At 35.7% G+C, this 17,694-nt stretch overlaps 1 protein-coding gene across 1 annotated transcript; it reads left to right on the top strand.

Annotated features, from left to right (window-relative positions):
• The first annotated feature begins 72 nt into the window (after nucleotides 1–72).
• LOC125655640 (uncharacterized) lies at nucleotides 73–13,853 on the top strand. The gene is made up of 4 exons (XM_048886008.2): nucleotides 73–445; nucleotides 1,466–1,487; nucleotides 5,017–5,225; nucleotides 13,481–13,853. The coding sequence occupies exons 1-3, from the start codon at nucleotides 113–115 to the stop codon at nucleotides 5,187–5,189; spliced, it is 528 nt and encodes a 175-aa protein (XP_048741965.2). The 5' UTR covers nucleotides 73–112; the 3' UTR covers nucleotides 5,190–5,225; nucleotides 13,481–13,853.
• Nucleotides 13,854–17,694: the final 3,841 nt, after the last annotated feature.

The raw sequence follows: 17,694 nt of genomic DNA, 5'->3' as shown, positions 1-17,694 counted from the left end.
AATTTGTCGAAATCTAACCAATAGTTGCCACTGCTCGTCCGTACTATTTAAACAGCATCATCAATACTTTCACATAATTTGATTTCAACTGTAATCGTTCAGAGCACAAATAATGAAATCAATAATCAGACTTTTAAAACTTGCCTGTAATCTTTTTGCGATTCCGATAGCTGGGTGTCAACAGGCATATTATCATGCTGAATTTCGCTTGAGGTTTTTTGGAAAGCTTTCTAACAACAATTACCAAACCATTTTCTCGGCAGTTGGTGCAACTTTCGGAGAAAGTATGAACTCGTGTTCAAAGTTTTGTAGCAAAGATCAGCGCTGTGTTGGAATAGAGACTTGTCAAATCAGGTCCGATTTGTTCCAGTGCCGCGTTTGCTGTGAATGGAAGAAAATGGGAAATAATGTGGATGAACAACCTGGTTGTAAATACCTAGAAATGGTAATCATTTCTGCTTTCCGTTTTCACTTAGATAATTTCAACACTCTACAAGAACATTTTTTGCAGCAATACTGGCAATTCAATATCATTAGATGGAAAATTATTATTATTAGCTCTAAAACTTCATAGTTATTTCGGTTGAGCATCACTGAAGAGACATTAATTGTCGAAATGTGCATCTGGTGCATCAAAATTGGTACCGTATAAGTTTTACATTATGACCCCTGGGTCGAGGCCTCTGCTGGTGGACTGTTAGTCCCCGAGGGTCTCTACAGCCCAGTAGCTAAGTACTTCGTTACTAGCTTGAAAATACGGATGTATATTTAATTGCTGTTATAAAATTTAGAAAGTCATTTCAAAATTAAGGATTATCTCCTTCATGTATAGCTCGTATCCTTGGACGAATTTGGCTCCCTTCTTTTTGGCACGCTGTTTTTGGCTATATTTAGCTCTAAAACTTCATTGTTATTTCGGATTTCAAACATTTTGGTTGAGCATCACTGAAGAGACATTAATTGTCGAAATGCGCATCTGGTGCATCAAAATTGGTTCCGTATAAGTTTTACATTATTATGAAGCTGGATCTAACTTAGGAAGGCTTAAATCTAATTTAATTTAATTTACGAGAATTTTCTTCGATTAACAATATCGTTTTTTCTTCATCTTTGTCATTAGAACTGAAGAGCAAATCTCTTAACAACCCAAATATTACTGTACAAACTAAACCTCTTCAATGAATGTCGTCATTAAAGTATATTTTTACACTTATTCTGAAAATCGTTTCAATAATGATACGGGTTCGTGTCCCGCTCGCGCAGGTAAGTAAGAAAGTTACCAGGTTACTTTCGGAAGGTCGATAGTCTCTTCCCAGGTACATCTGGGTTCTCTCATCTACCAATAAAATCTGGGCGCCACCAGATACATTTGTAACTGAAAAATTGTTGAGTGTAGCGGAAACCATCAACCAATCAATAGTGATATATTGTTTATCTACATTTCTTCTTTTTCAATGGTGACCAGAACAATGGAAATGGAGAAAATCGTAAGTAGCGCTTTCAGGACGTATTCATTCTACTAATTCCATTTATATTGAAGCATTTTGATCTTACATTTAACGAATATCATCTCAAAATCATTATATAAAGATGTAGATTAAATGAAAAAGTTTCACTTTTCGTAACTCTTTAATTGATTAAGGATACTAAACTGTATTCATTTTATTTATAGAGATAACAATTTAGTTTTTCATTCCGTCATTTCTAAAGAATATTGTTTATAGCAAGTGTTGATATAAAGAATAAGCTGTGCCTGACGTATCGCTATAAACTTTATCACTATTAAAAAAGCAGTATTAGTTCACTCTTCTTTTTCAACAAAAGATGTTTAATCTGTGAATGATGGAACATATGCAAGTATTGGGAAACTTTCCCAGCTTGTATAATGAAAAAGTGAAGATAATGAAGATAATCAATCTCATAAATCCTATATAGAATACAAATTTAGGACTAGGGTAAAAACGGACTCCTGGACACATAAGAGGCGAGATCAGGTACTTGTAAGGAGTGCATATCCTGATTTGATCGGCCCCAGACACCGTGAGTGCTATGCTTTGGTTAGATAAGCGGAGTAATCCGTAGTAAACATTAGTATGTGACGAATGACCCAACAAACGGTATGAAACACGGGGTACAGCATTAGACTTCGTGACACACGGTATTTGTAAATTAAATCGTTAGATTTGCGAATACTGACTTTAAGAGATACTGATGAAGCCCCATGTAACACCAACTTATTTGTATCCTGTATCATTGTACGCAGAACGTGTTGTTGCATATCGAATCCATCTTTATAAAATATCTCTCTCAAAACAAAAGAATGGCGTCATAGTTCCTCATCCGCTAATTTGTCCACATTTGTCTAATTTTTTCTGCATTAATTGCAACCTGCATACAATGGAGGTAAATTACTGTAAACGTACGTTTTTACGGGTTCATAATTACGCGTAATCACAATATCAGTTTAATCCGCGGGTAAAAAATTACGCGGATTCTTTGTATGATTACAAATTACGCTTTGTATGATTACAAAGTACGCTGTGACAAATTTCCTCGGAAAATTTGTTACCGCGTTCATAGCGTAAATTAATACCACGCGGAAAAAAGTACGTCTACAGTAGATGGAGGAGGAGAACTTCAAACTGAAAGGGGTGTAGCTAACGAAATTCGTTTTTCTATGATGGGTATAGAAAGTGTCAAATCGTTGATTAATGTACGGCGGCTAAAAACCCGTGTAACCTATGTAGGATTTAGAAAGAATTTAAAAGAACAAAAGATGGATGCCCAATTTCAATTTCACGAACTGTTGTTAGAATATTTTGTTTGACGTTGGACATTTCATGTATGAAAGGTGAAGAAAACAGAGAGGTATCAACCTTATGACTTATTTAATGAATATAAAATAGAGTAAGGTCCCTGGATATACCAGAGGCGGGGCAAGGTACCTAGGAAGTGAAACATCCCCTGTTGACCGATCACACCTGATGTGAGCCTTATGTGATGCTCAGGTAAATGGTCCAATCCGTAGTTAATCTCAGTGTGCCAAGAATGGACTAACAATCGGTATTAAACACAGACAGTATTTGACCCAAATATAGGTTGTATTGGCTAACTAGATTAATATAAAGATTATAGAATTTGTAAAATGTTCATATTTTATACTTTTATGCACAATAGTGAACACTTAGTGAACACTTTCCCTCATCTTTTATTATATGTAGCAAAGCGTTTGCATAATGGAAGAAACGCTTACTGCTACATGTAGTTTAATTAAGTAAACTTTTTGAATTGGTTGCATACAACATCTTTTGAACAAATGTTAAGTAAGACTTTTATAGTCGATAGGATACCAAAGAGCTATTTTCATTCGTTGTATGAGTATTGATGAAAATTCTCCGAAATATTTTCCAATTGCTTGAAGCTGTGTGTGTGCGTGTGTGCGTGCGTACGTGCGTGTGTTCGGGGGCGGGCGATGATGGGTGGGTGGGTGTTTGGATGTAGCTGTGTGCGTGTGCGCGCATGGGTTCGTGTGTGTGTATGTGTGCGTTCGTGCGTGTGTTTGTAAATTGCCCTCTCTGTACAATTAGAAAATGGAGCAGATTGATTGTGTGTTGATGAATAATGTTGTTCTCAAAAAGCAAAAATAGATATTCAGTTCAGTTAAAGCTTCACAAGAACAATTACAGTGCTGTATATAAATGTGTCTCACTGCACTTTGCACCATATGACGTCACAATAAAAACGATGTCACGACGTACAAGTTCTCACAGCTGTATCGCGGGCAAAGTGTAATGATATTATGTCGTTATTTACTACCGTGATCTAATGATAAGCAGTATAGACGAAAATTTTATTGTCAAATGCTTATCATATAATCATATATTATTTGTTCATACCAATTCACTCTTCCTTTATCATGTCTAGTTTGCGCGAAGATGATGTTCATTTTATATTGTCACCTTGAAATCTCCCCTATATATTCTCCTGATGCCGATTAGCACTGCGTTTAATTTAGATACGTATTGCGATCATCTGCAGTAAATGTAAAAGTGCAACGATCTACAGCATATGGTTGTACTTGATGTTTATATATTTATATTTCTATTACCTTGATATATCAGAAAAGTGTTGAGAGCAACTTCTGACACAAACAGAAACCGCTTTCCGCATCTGATAATATCTTGCATGCTCTCGAAAATTAGGAAACATGCTGCATTAGATGCATTTTAAATTTTCTTCCTTTTATCGAAGAACGTGTTCCCAAAACTTTTCAGTTAATGTAAGGTAGGCTCTGTTTTTCAATATTAAAAGGGTCGGCCTGCATGTAACCGATATCATTGCACTTTCACAATTATCACAATAATTTTTGTTGGTTCTAAATATATAATGTCACGTGATAGTCTCATGATGTTAAACACATGCCTCGGTGAAAATATATGGAAGCCTACTGGATATCGGTTTAAACGTCGTTTTGTTCTCGGATATTTTCCATTAAATATTCTCCATATAAAAATCTAAAGGCCATTTTATAGATCTTTTTTACATTTTTGGTATGGGACGCCTTAATTCAATTGAGTATGTATTTATAGAAGATAATCTCGGTAATTCACTTGCTCCGGTCATACAAATGACATAAGAAGTATAGAACATATTTTTCTTCCTTTCCATCCCATTAGCTTTAAATTAAATACAACTATCCAACTATCCTCTGTGAATATTTACCTTTACCTTGTCATTTTTCAGGTCACTGCACATTACTTTTGATTTAATAGTTCACTCAAAAACAACATAGTTTATTCAATATATTTCACTGACTGCCTCCTACAAAAGAATAACATCTCCATGGAAAAACATGAATATTTACCGGTGTGAATGGACAACAGGGGATGTGTATTCCCTCTAGGCACCCAATTGAACCACTGGGATGTTTTGTATTCTTCATAGAATTTATGAGATTGGTCACAGTTCGTTATCTTCATTTATTCATTGGTGCATGATGTTTTCTGTTTTCAACAGTTGCATCTACCGCTAACCTAAGCACGGTACATGTACATCATGGAAAACCACTTGCAGCATCCCATGCAGTAGATGGATTGGTGCTGTGTCCAAACACCAGCCAGATGGCACATACTATTTATGAAAGAAACCCATGGTTGGCCATTGATCTAAAAAAAAAGACAGCAATGTGAAGAGCGTAGTATTGTACAACAGGCAGAACTGTTGTGGTAAGATATAAATATATTTCACATTATTGCTACTGTACAGCAAGCGAGACGCTGAGAATCTATATGGCTGTCTCTGGTTTCAACAGAATTGAATTACATGTAAATATCTTATAAGACTTTGAAATGTTTCATCTCGAAAAGCTCAACACAAGAATAGTCAAACAAGAAACCACTTCTAATAAGAATTTGGTGATTTCCATATACGTAGCAGTTTATATGTTTTGAGAAATGGGACAGAAATTGCGGGGAAATGTGGTGGAATTGTTGTTTATCTAATAAACAGTGCTGCATTTAAACGTAGAAAAGATTTGTAATTATGCAAGCAATAACTCACTGTACCAATGTTATCGTTTTGCAAATTTGAATTCATATCTTAACTCTCTAAGCAATGCAAAATAGAGATTGAGGCAAAAGCGGACCCCTGGATATACCAGAGGTGGGAACAGGTGTCTAAACGGAGTAAACATCCCCTGTTGACCTGTCACATCCGCCATGAGCCCTATATCTTGATAATGTAAACGGAGTTATCCGTAGTCAGAATCTGTGTGCCAACCACGACCTAACAATCGGTATGAAAGACGTTAGACAGCATTTGACCCAATGGTAGGTTGTATTGCAAAACCATATGTATAAATGAGTTACCGTACCTATACCGGATTCCTCAACTACATAAAAACCCTTACAAACAAAGATATATTGCTCGATCCAGTAAGTGCTCTACCAAACCCCTATCTTTGCTCCTCACAAAAATATTAACAGCTCTGAAGGAGAAACTTCAAACTTACTGTGCGACAAAATATGCCAGAAGTGGTGTTAATCAAATGTGGATTCTAAAGAACTTTTAGTAAACTTGACATTGCAGATTTTTTCCCAAATCAATAACATTAAAACGTATGACTTTTCAACACTATACACGACCATTTCTCACGATAAATTAAAAACTAGACTTTTTGATATCATAGACAGTTGCTTCTTCAACAAAAGTGGACAACGGAAATATTCATAACTAATGATCAGTCATTCAAGAACTTACTTTGTTAAACACCACTCTGATTTCACACACAAGTACTCTGAAGTTCAAATAAAAAATATGCTAGAGTTCTTCATTGACAATATCTTCGTGATTTTTGGTGATCAGGTCTTCTAACAGTCTGTTGAAATTCCCATGGGCACGAATTGTTCTCCATTGTTAGCTCACCTGTCTCTATATTCATATGAAGTAGAATTTATTCAAAAACTTCTACGTGAGAAGAAAATATCTCTTGCTGTGACCTTCAGTTCGACATTTCGATATATCGATGACGTTTTGTCTATTAACAATTACACTGTCCATTCATATGTCGATTTGGTATATCCCCGTGAGCTCGAAATAAAGGACACCACAGATTCGTCCACTTCTGCTTCATACTTAGATATTTTATTGAAAGTAAACATTAATGGCAAACTGACAGCTCAACTGTATGCCAAACGGGATGATTTCCGCTTCTCCATCGTCAACTCCCCATATTTAATTAGCAATATTCCATTATCACCTGTATATGGTGTTTATATATCTCAACTGATTCAATATGCAAGAGCTTCTTCTGCGTATAGTAAGTTTTTAAATCGAGGTAAGCTACTGACAAACAAGTTGATGGTATAGGGATTTCAATAGTCTCGATTGAAGTCAGCATTTCGCAAATTCTATGGTCGTTAAAACTATTAAGTTCGTCAATGCAACATATCATTGAGTCAAATGCTGTCAGACGTGTTTCATACTGATTGTTAAGCCGTTCTTGGCACACTGCTTTTGACTGCGGATAACTCCGTTTACCTGAACAGGATATAGGGCTCACGGCGGGTGTGGCCGGTCGACAGGGGATGCTTATTCTTCCTAGGCACCTGATCCCAGTGCCCAGGGGTCCGTGTTTGCCCAACTATCTATTTTGTATTGCTTGTAGGAGTTATGCGATTGATCACTGTTCGTTATCTTCACCTTTCTACTTTGAAATCCATTCATTCCTGATACAAGATCAGTAATAAATCAACACAACACATAGATTGGACTAGCAACAACATATAGCAGCTTTATTATACATGTAGTATCATACCATGCATAAAAAATGATAAAATTTCCAACAATTTAGGCGTGCTACCAGCTGTACGTGTCGTCCTAAACTGATTTAACCACGTACTCTATTGAAACCGGTTCTATTGAACCGCATGACTGAACATACCTAAAAAGGTATTCGAAATGAAAACTTTCAAATTCCGGAATAATCCATTTATTATTATTACTAAGTAGAAATTGATTTCTGTCTAATTCGTTCCTCAAAGGAAAGAAATCACATTTCATGTAGATCGTCATAATGACCATAGAATTTAAGAACTGTTGACTTTAAACGAGACTGTTGAAACCCCTCCACCATCAACTTGTTTGTCAGTAGCCTACCTTGATTTGAAAAATGAACATACACAGAACAAGCCCTTGCGTATCGAATAAGTTGAGAGGTATAAACACCATATGCAAGTGATAATGGAATATTACTACATAAATAAAATGGAGACAAAACAGAGTTTGGCAATAATAGACTATTATTATGCCACCAACGATTTCTAAAATTTTGAAAAACACGAACTTGACCGAATACGTTTGTTCATCTCAAGCTTTGATATCATGATCAAATCACAGTCAGGGTACAGACAAGTCCACTCTTTCTAAACTTTAAAGCAACAAAGGACGTCAGAGTTAAATAATTCTGTCGTTAAAACACAGATCTTCGGACAACGGCTTGAGATGAAAAATTGTGTGATGTTCAAGTTAATCAATCACTTCAATATTGTTTTTCATGTTGATTTAGCGTGTAAATCTCAGAACCTATGTATTATTCATCATACGTAAACTGGCGAAAATTATCAGATTGAAAACCAGAAAGTTTTAACAATTATCCGTTCATGTTATAGTGTTTGGGGGAATGCATCTACGAGTTATATTGAATGCATTTACAAGTTACAAAAACAAGTTGCCGGAACTTTACTTGGTGCAGCCTCAGATGTATCCCTCAAAACACATTTCGGTTAACTGTATTTCAATCACTGCAATCAGTGTAACGTCCTTTTCAAGAATTTTGCACTTGGATGGATACGTCAGCATTACCGATGAAGGACTGCACAATATAGGCCTATACTCGCTCGCCGCTTACGGTCTTTGAACAGGGAGGAATCTTTATTGGGCCAAAACTGCTGTGACACGAGGCCTCTGATTTCGTGGTCTTATCCGAAGGAGCACCCCATTTAGTCGTCTCTTACGCCAAACAAGGGGTACCAAGGACCTATTCTAAACCGGTTCCGCAAGGAACAATTGAAAATGCACTCGTGTGAGTTTTCAATAAATTTGATCACGTCATCCATTTTCCTTTACCGAAATAAAAATTTCAAATTGCTACATTTGCATTTTCGATGTTTTTGCATGTAATACCGAGCGAAGCCGGTTTCTAAAGGTAACATGTATGTAAAAGAAAAATGGGAAAATCAGCAAAGGAATAGAGATAATATCTACATACGTTCACTGAAAATTTTGTGATCCATATGGGCGCCGCCATTTTGTTTTGTTCATTAGTTGCTTCTACAGTTACTCGTGTTTCAATTTTTAATACCAAAAAATACAAGACTGGTGTGCAATTTGTCATTCAAACATCCATTTTGTTAAAAATGAATGGTATGATTATTATTGTTACAATTTTTAGCCAATAATCATGTAGAAAAACAGTAATACGACTAAATAGATGAACGAGTTCATAAGTTTCTTTAATTAAATATATCTAAGCTTACTATATTACACTTTGAATTTATTGGTTAATTTTGTTTACTTTTAACTGTCTTTTAAATTGCAAACCGGATGTATTGTTGTTGTTTATAATTGTTTTGATTCGAAAGAGAAAAAAGTCGAGGCTAAATGTGACGTGACATTGCACGATTTACGTTGGCCGGCGTTATATTTCCCGAGTTAAATGAATAAACCGATCCTGTACAACTGTTGTCTTCATATATCCCCCTTTAATATTAAGATGCTACTGGGCGTTTAGCATAAGGAAAATTTCATAAATAATATATGTTCTTTTAAATGAATTTATAATTTCCGTACAAGTGTTTACGGAATATCACTTACGACACGCCAATGACAACTTCATGCTTCGCTCGGTCCAATGGTCGAGCCATTTATACATATTATCTTTACAAATTGTAATGATAGACAATTCCTTATATACGTATTGTAGTTGTAAAGAATGAACGTATGCATATAAAACTGCTTGATAAACAAACAGCATGTATTTCTATTATTTAAGGAATTTATTTCTGAACTGAACTAAATATATGTACATATGGAGGGGCATTCTCTACTTTAACTTTAATCCACCTCTAGTACCCGTGTGAAGTTTTCAACACAGTGGTTAAAAATGGCCACTGACTTCATTTTCTGTCCGCCTCAGACCAGAACTCATGAACATTTCAATGCCTCAGACATTTTGAGGCATGTACTGATGTTTTCCTATGACGGTGTCTTATTTATGTTGTCATGAATTGATAGATATTCGTCAAATATCATGATATTTATCTTAGGTGAATAGCTAATTGAAAAACTAAGACAGTTGGATGACAGTGTTACACTTTTCTGTCAGGGGTACAGTCCCTGAAACGATCTACTTTACCATTTTTCCGTTCGCTCACCGTTCGTTAACTGTTCGCTCACTGTGCGTTCACCGTTCGTTCAGCGTACGTTCACCATGCGCTCTCCGTTCACAGTTTTGCGTTCAGCGTTCCCTCACCGTTCGTTCACAATTCAGTCTTATCTTTGTCATTCGGAACACCAAAGTGAAAGGACCAATCTCGATAGCAAGGCGAAAATGAAAATTGAACGTGGGCGTAAGAGTGGAAGGATACTTTCTTACTATATCAGAAATTTAATTTTGAAATACAAAATGTCAGGATTATCCACTGTGAATGCCGAAAGGTTCATTTGAGCTTTTGTTAAAAACAATTCTAAATGAGAGACGAATATAAAAGCTTGTCGTTATGATTTTAACCCAAGTACAAAAAATAAGGCAGTTTCGGGTAATGAAAACGTCTTTCCCTGTGTTCACGATTTAGCATTTACAACTTCGGGCACAAATTATTATAATCATTTTGCATTGCTTGACAAGACTTTTAAACAAGTCACCCCCCCCCTACTTTGAACAATAAAAACAAACAAACGATGCTACATAATGTACATTGTACCGTATGTACGTGTCAGAATGTCAAACTGATATAGCTATTTTTACGCCTATATTTATGAAAGACATTGTCAATAAGCCGATATTTACTACTCTTGTCAAATTTGTCCCTAATGCAAAGATGTAATTGTTTATCTGGTACGTTTCTGCATTAGCCTTTAAACATTCTATACGGGTGGTTCAGTACAATAAACAGTTTTATCTACATCAAATATATACAAATATTGCACGATCTAACTGAAGTCTATGGTCACATCAATGATAAAAATAGAAAGTTTTGTACTGATTATTTCCTCGGGTCGATGTAGCTGCGACAAATGAATGACACAAAATGTAAGAATATTTAATACTGTTAAGAGTGTTGAGGTGTTGACACGGGGTATATCGTCCGTATTGTTTGTTTACTGCATCTATCTTGACTCCTTTCTGGGGTGTTCGTTAATTACAGGTATTCCAAACGATCGAGCTCGTAAAGTTTGAAGCTATACATGAACACCTGTAAATTCTGGATGTCACTACACATGTAGACTCTAGTATTTTCCTTTTCACATGTATTGTTTATATATTATAAACATGCATTAAATGTATCTGTATATGTACATGTAATGGTATACACAATGTACATACGAAATTTGCTTTTGTTTGTGCATGACTGTTGCGTGTATTAATGTACAATTTGCGATAATTTCATGAAATATATACATGTATACTCGGTACTTGTACAAAAACATATTACATTGAATATATCCAGAACTGTGAAATATGCTGTATCACAATTCCGGTTTATTTATTTTTTTATTAATTGATGCAATATCCATGTACATGTATTTTATTACTTGATTATGAAATAAGTAAATTCCCAGGGGAAAATCCGAAACATTCCGAGTAAATAGATCATTTTGCGTTCAGCGTTCCCTCGGCGTCCGTTCACCGTTCACTTTGCGCTCTGCGTTCGCTCACCGTTCACCAAATTGCGTTCACCGTTCGCTCTGCGTTTGTTCACCGTTCGCTCTACGTTCGCTCACCGTTCGCTCACTGTGCGTTCACCGTTCGCTCACCGTTCAAGTGGGAAAGAAGAACGTTTCAGGGACTGTAATAATAGCTATAGACACTTTCGGCATATACTTTCAATGAGGGGGGGGGGTCAATAAAATATGTATTGTATTCACTTATAAGTAATCCTGTAACAAGACCGTGTAATTTTACCTAATGTTTTGGCTTCCAAATGTCAAAGTGCATACAGGCCCCTAGGTCATTTGATGAAAATTTCCATATCTAAACAACAACTTTAAAAACAGTATCATTAGCACTGGCCTTGGCTTTTAAAAAAAAACCTTGTATCATTTAAAACTGATTCAAATGAAGATTTGTATGCATGAAACGTACAACTTTTGTAAAGGTTATCTAATATAAATAGTATTCAGTTCAGGCTACCATAGAATAGTTATTAACACAAACATAGGAAGAAGTATTCCAGATTGATCTCCCTTACAAAAAATGGAGTGGTAGATCCGTCATTATGCTTTTATCTAAAAATAATAATAGAATACATAAAAATTGTAGATATAAAATGTTATAGATGTGTATGTGAACAGACTATCAGAAATTAATTTATCATTTTCTTCATGAATATTTTAATTCTTTTGAGGAAAAGATAAAAGATAAAAATTTTGATAAAAGATCTTTCCATTTTTTTTTTACAAATTTAGTATGAAGCTCCTTTTGGACAAGAGATTAAGCATAAATTGTAAATGTCAATACTCCTGCTTCTCCGGGACATTAGTGGTAGGACAAAACCAAATTTTTACCATTTTTCAAAACTTTCTCTATAACAACATTTCGATAAGAGTAACTAACTTTATGGAACTGTCTACCGTTGGATCTGCGTGTCGAAGATTCATTAGCTGTTTTCTAAAACAAACTTTAACGAATCTTTCTAAATTGGCATTCTAAGTAAAAAAAAAGTTGAAACAATTTATTTTAGTGATGTGTGCTAAAATATTATTTTGGTTTGGTTTTCCAAGTATTTTCAGACAATTGTGAATAGAACTTGTTGACCGACTCCCCATATGCTCCACTACTTTGAAAAAATATATAATGAACCAGCTTTCTACAACATTAGCACCGTTTTCCCAACTAGACTTAGACGTACTATATCTTTAAATAATGCTCTTATATCTCTATGATTATTGAAATTGAATAGACTATTGAATGCATTTACACGAGCACAAGTGGATGACCCACGGTCACTGTCATTTATTACGAAATTGACCAATACATGAACATTTCAACAGCTATCTCCTACAAACAAGGCTTATTTACCCCTGAATTCTTATTGTTTACATAGGAAGTACATGTGCATTATGGGTTATGAAATGATTAGCAAACGGTTAATTCGGTAATCATTATGTTAACTTACTACTGTATTAAATTGCTTTTGAAAAACATAATTTAACCATTACGTTAGCTGATCACTTGGTTAGGAGTTACTACTGCATTAAACATAACCACTGTATTAATTTAGCCAGCTCTCGAAGAACTGCGTCCAAGAAATTGAAAACTATACACACTGCTCCTTACACCATGTTGTGAAATAGGTGTTCTGTTTGTAAATATATGTACACCTGAGAATGATGTAGTGCGGGCTTCATAGAATTGAGTTGTTTAATTGCAAATGTGTTTAATACACCACAACAGTAAACGAACTAAACGAAAGAAAACGCATACGCCTAGTCTCTACATAAAACACCCCACATAATTAATTATTTATCAATTAATGCGTACTCAAACTTGAAGGTGTTGACGCCCTGTTCAATTCATAAGAGCATTTGGGTGTGAGAATCGAAAAGTAGAAAGCCAAATGTCACGCATTGTAATTTTACTATGATCATGACACTGTGGTCCTGTACATTATTTATGCAAAAATAAAGATAAAATACTAAAATGTTTTTCCTTTTATAGATTTGCCGCATTGATACATTTATGCATCTTTTGTCTTCACAGGAAATCGTTTGCATGATGTACATGTAAACATTATTGGTAATGGAAAGAATTATTCGTGCGGTTTTTATCCTGGACCAGCTATCACCGGAGACCGCATAGTGGTTCTATGTAGGAACGGCGCATTTGGTAGCAGTATCACGATACAAATTTCATCAAATAATGGAGAAAGTGATGTCCTCTCTCTATGCGAAGTAGAGGTGTACAGCAGACCATGAACTTGTCACGATGTGAAGTTTCTCCGACCTCAGATACACACTAAACCATACTATGTTTAATTGCATTGATTATTGAAACTCTTTTTACACTTGTGTGTGTTGTAATCAAATACTGATAAAAGTGTCCTTCCTGAATCAATAAAAAATAACTATTTTCCATTTGAATACTCTTTACTCTTGGGAATTCGTTCGCTCTGTTGACAGCTCGTATTTCCATACACTGATGGAAATCGTCTTTAATCACTTCCAGCTTTCTATTCCTCGCCAATCTAGAATTTATTCCGATAATATTTCTTGAGGAATCATCCTATGCACTTAAGGTATTACGATTTGAATAAAATGTAAAAGAATGAAGCAAATCGAACATTAGGATAATAGAAAAGGTGCAAATAACTAACATTGATGAATATCGTTACTCCCATGAATAATACAAGTTAACAGTCAGGCAAACATGAACCCTGGACAGATCAGAGATGGTGTAGAGTAATCATCCATCTTCAGCTTTAGAGGTTATGTTCCGATCGTCATTCGTATAAAAAGACATTTGCGTTTTCAAGAAAATCCTGGATTGAGATACATTTAAAGTTGCAAGAAAAATTACATATACAAAACATTATTGTGATAAGGGGTGCATATTGTGCTTAAACATGACTTAAGAATGCTATCGCGTCATTAAAGAATATGACAATCTCACATTTCTCAATCATCTTCAAACGTTGTTGGGAAGAATTCTGAATACTTGTGATTGTCGTTTATTAGGCTCTCTGAGTACTGCAAGGAAGCAGCATTTGTTGCAGCTAAAACAATATCCCTTAAAGTTGTTAAGATTTAATCTATTGAGCTAAAATGTTTATATCAAATCAAGTGCTAGTTTTGAATAAAGGAACATGTGAACTATCCCAAAGCTGGAAAAGAGGACTGCATGTGCATTTCAAAAACTTCTAAGCATCCCCACATTGCCCAGACTCCACAAAAATCCTTAGTTTTACTTGCTGCAATGCAATTATTAGAGGCTCGTGATATTTGCTGTTCTTGAAATGCCTCATTACTATTTGTATTGCGAAACCTTACGAATTGTCATATTCAAAAGAGATATATTAACGTTGTGAGATAGCGGATGTCACCTTTGTTGCTTTTACCGCAATTTCCCCAACTCGTAAAAGGTCATGAAAGGCTAAAAACAAACTTCCTCGAATTACTATGATACTTGAACATTTTAAGACTATATGGTATAGTGCAGATCAAAGTTTGTTGCTGTAATAGGAAAGGTGAAGGTAACAAACAGTGATCAATCTCATAACTCCTAAAACAATACAAAATAGAGTTGGGCAAACACGAACTCCTGGATATAGCAGAAGTAAAATTTGGTGCCAGGAAAAACTACGCACCCCCTGTCTACCGATCACCTCCGCCATTAACCCTATATCTTAATCAGGTAAAAGGAGTTATCCGTAGTCAAAATCAGTGTCCCAAGAACGGCCTAACAATCGCTATGGAACAAGTCAGATAGCATTTGACACAATGATAGCTTGTATTGGCAAACTAGATTGTTATAACGACCATGGAATTTAAAAACTGCTGACTTAAACGAGACTGTTGAAATACGTTCACCATCAACTTGTGTGTCAGTATCCTACCTCGATTTAAAAACTGATCATAGGCAGAGGAAACTCTTCCGTATAAAAGCGGTTGTGAGATATGAACATTATATGGGTGATAATGGAATATTACTACATAAATATAGGAAGTTGACGATGGAGAAGCGCTACTTATACACACTGATGCAATCTCACACAGTCGCTGTGTCATTCAGTGTTTAAGATATTTTATAAGGAGAGTGGATCTCTCGATGCAATTGTATAGAATATTTAATATAAAGCACAAACAAACAATTATAACACACAACCTTACGTTTACCCCTAGTATCTAAACGATACACGGGATAATCAATTAATTAATATATAAAGCACTAAATAATCACAACTAGGTACTGAAAATTTTCGCCCCAGTCCGGGGTCGAACCAGCGACGTACGGCACCCACCGCCTAGCAAGATTGTCAAACCAGTGCGTAAGTCCACTCGGCCACAACGACTTCCCTAAAAGGGAAGTTTTGTTATGCTCCTAAAGCACTACTTATACACATTGATGCAATCTCACACAGTCGCTGTGTCATTCAGTGTTTAAGATATCCTATACAATTGCATCGAGAGATCCACTCTCCTTATAAAACATCTTAAACACTGAATGACACAGCGACTGTGTGAGATTGCATCAGTGTGTATAAGTAGCGCTTTAGGAGCGAAAAGTTTCGCTGGGGCGAAAATTTTCAGTACCTAGTTGTGATTATTTACTGCTTTATATATATATATATATATATATATATATATATATATATATATATATGATTCACGGCATATACGGATACCAAGATATACCAAAGATGGGGTCGGGTGTCAAGGAAGAGTAATCATCCCCTGCTCAATGGAATGAAGGCGTCCCATACAGAAATAAAGTAAAATACATACATAAAAGTGTATAATATTCAATGAAAAATTTTCAAGAACGAATCCCCAGTAGGGTTCGATACATTTTTATCGAGGCAGCTTTTTATTATCATGAGACTATCACGTGATTTTATAAATTTAGAACCAAAAACACTGATCATAAAAATAGCAAAAGTCTAACGATATAGGCTATTTGCATGCTGTCCCTTTTTAAATTGAAAAACAAAACTTACGTTACATTAACTGAAAATTTTTGGGGAAAAGTTCTCCGATAAATATAGAATATCACAATAAAATATTGATCTCAGACCTGGGATTGACCCCGAGAGTTGATCTAGACCCTCGCCCTAAGAGCTTGGGCTGAGATCACTGGAGGGGCAATCCCAGGTCCGAGATCAACATTAGAGTGTGATATTGTTTATATCATATACCAAAAAAAACACAAGTTGACAAACATTTGGAAAATAAGTGGGGGTGACCCAAACATTACTGTATACTTTACAAATGGCAACGATATTTGACTACAGCGATCCCCCTTTATAACACCAACATTTGTAACTCGGCAATTTTGGCGTTATAACGGGGGTGGCATTATATCGGGGGAGGGTGTGTGTGTACAGCTGTCATAAAAAATCAAACAAATTTTATCTACTACATCATGCTTTGAATGCCTGGATAATCCCGGCGTCCAGTGGTCGTAAATGACTCGAAATGGTAGGGATTTAATGATTTCCAGTTTTTGTTTTATGTCCAACACGCTTAGACTTCGGTGTGTCCGCCATACTCAGATTTCAAAAACAATACTGCATATTTGAACTCAGTTGATTATAATTTTCTTAACTAATTATCTGCTCCAAACTTTGATACCTTGAGGACTCCTGGAGGATAATTGCGTAAGCCTGCTCACTGAAATTTTCCTGCCGTTGATTAGCGATAATTAGCGGGGGTGATTATAACGGAAATTGACCAAATTGTACCTGTAAATAGGTTGGCAGATGGCGGTATGCGGGGGATGGCGTTATAACGGGCTTTTACATAGCGAATAAAACGGGACTTGAACTTTTTTGGCGATATGTGGGGGTGGCATTATAACGGGGGGTAATATAGCGGGGGTCGCTGTATTTCATTCCTTCAGTGGATTTACATTAATGGTTATGTTTCAAGCACTGTTCGCATTGTGAAACATGCTAAAGTCTGAGTTTTGTAGCTTTATTCCATTGCTGGTCACGGTAATTAGATGATTAATTATGAACATGATCTCCCGTGGTCCAGAATCCGTGGACGTTTCAATTAACTGAACTGCTTGGCTGAGAAACTCGTCACATCTATCATTGTGTTGTTCATGTACAGGTATATACTATTAAGCAGCTCCTGGGGGTTTGTTAAATAATATTAAAATTGGAAATAAGTGCGTTATTTTTATTTATTATTTTTCGGATTTACCAAACTCGCCCGCTTTCTTTATTTCATATAATTTGTAAGAGTTGTGGAACT

Source organism: Ostrea edulis, chromosome 7 (assembly GCF_947568905.1).
Source record: "Ostrea edulis chromosome 7, xbOstEdul1.1, whole genome shotgun sequence".
Taxonomy (NCBI): domain Eukaryota; kingdom Metazoa; phylum Mollusca; class Bivalvia; order Ostreida; family Ostreidae; genus Ostrea; species Ostrea edulis.
Note: the sequence above shows the minus strand (reverse complement) of the source record. Positions and strands in the feature narration are given on the sequence as shown.

Bases quoted from the DNA above. Each gene is read 5' to 3' on its own strand.
- LOC125655640 (XM_048886008.2), top strand. From the start codon at position 113: ATGAAATCAATAATCAGACTTTTAAAACTTGCCTGTAATCTTTTTGCG. The intron at 446-1,465 runs GTAATCATTTCT...AATGGTGACCAG, and splicing joins GTTGTAAATACCTAGAAATG to AACAATGGAAATGGAGAAAA. The intron at 1,488-5,016 runs GTAAGTAGCGCT...TGTTTTCAACAG, and splicing joins CAATGGAAATGGAGAAAATC to TTGCATCTACCGCTAACCTA.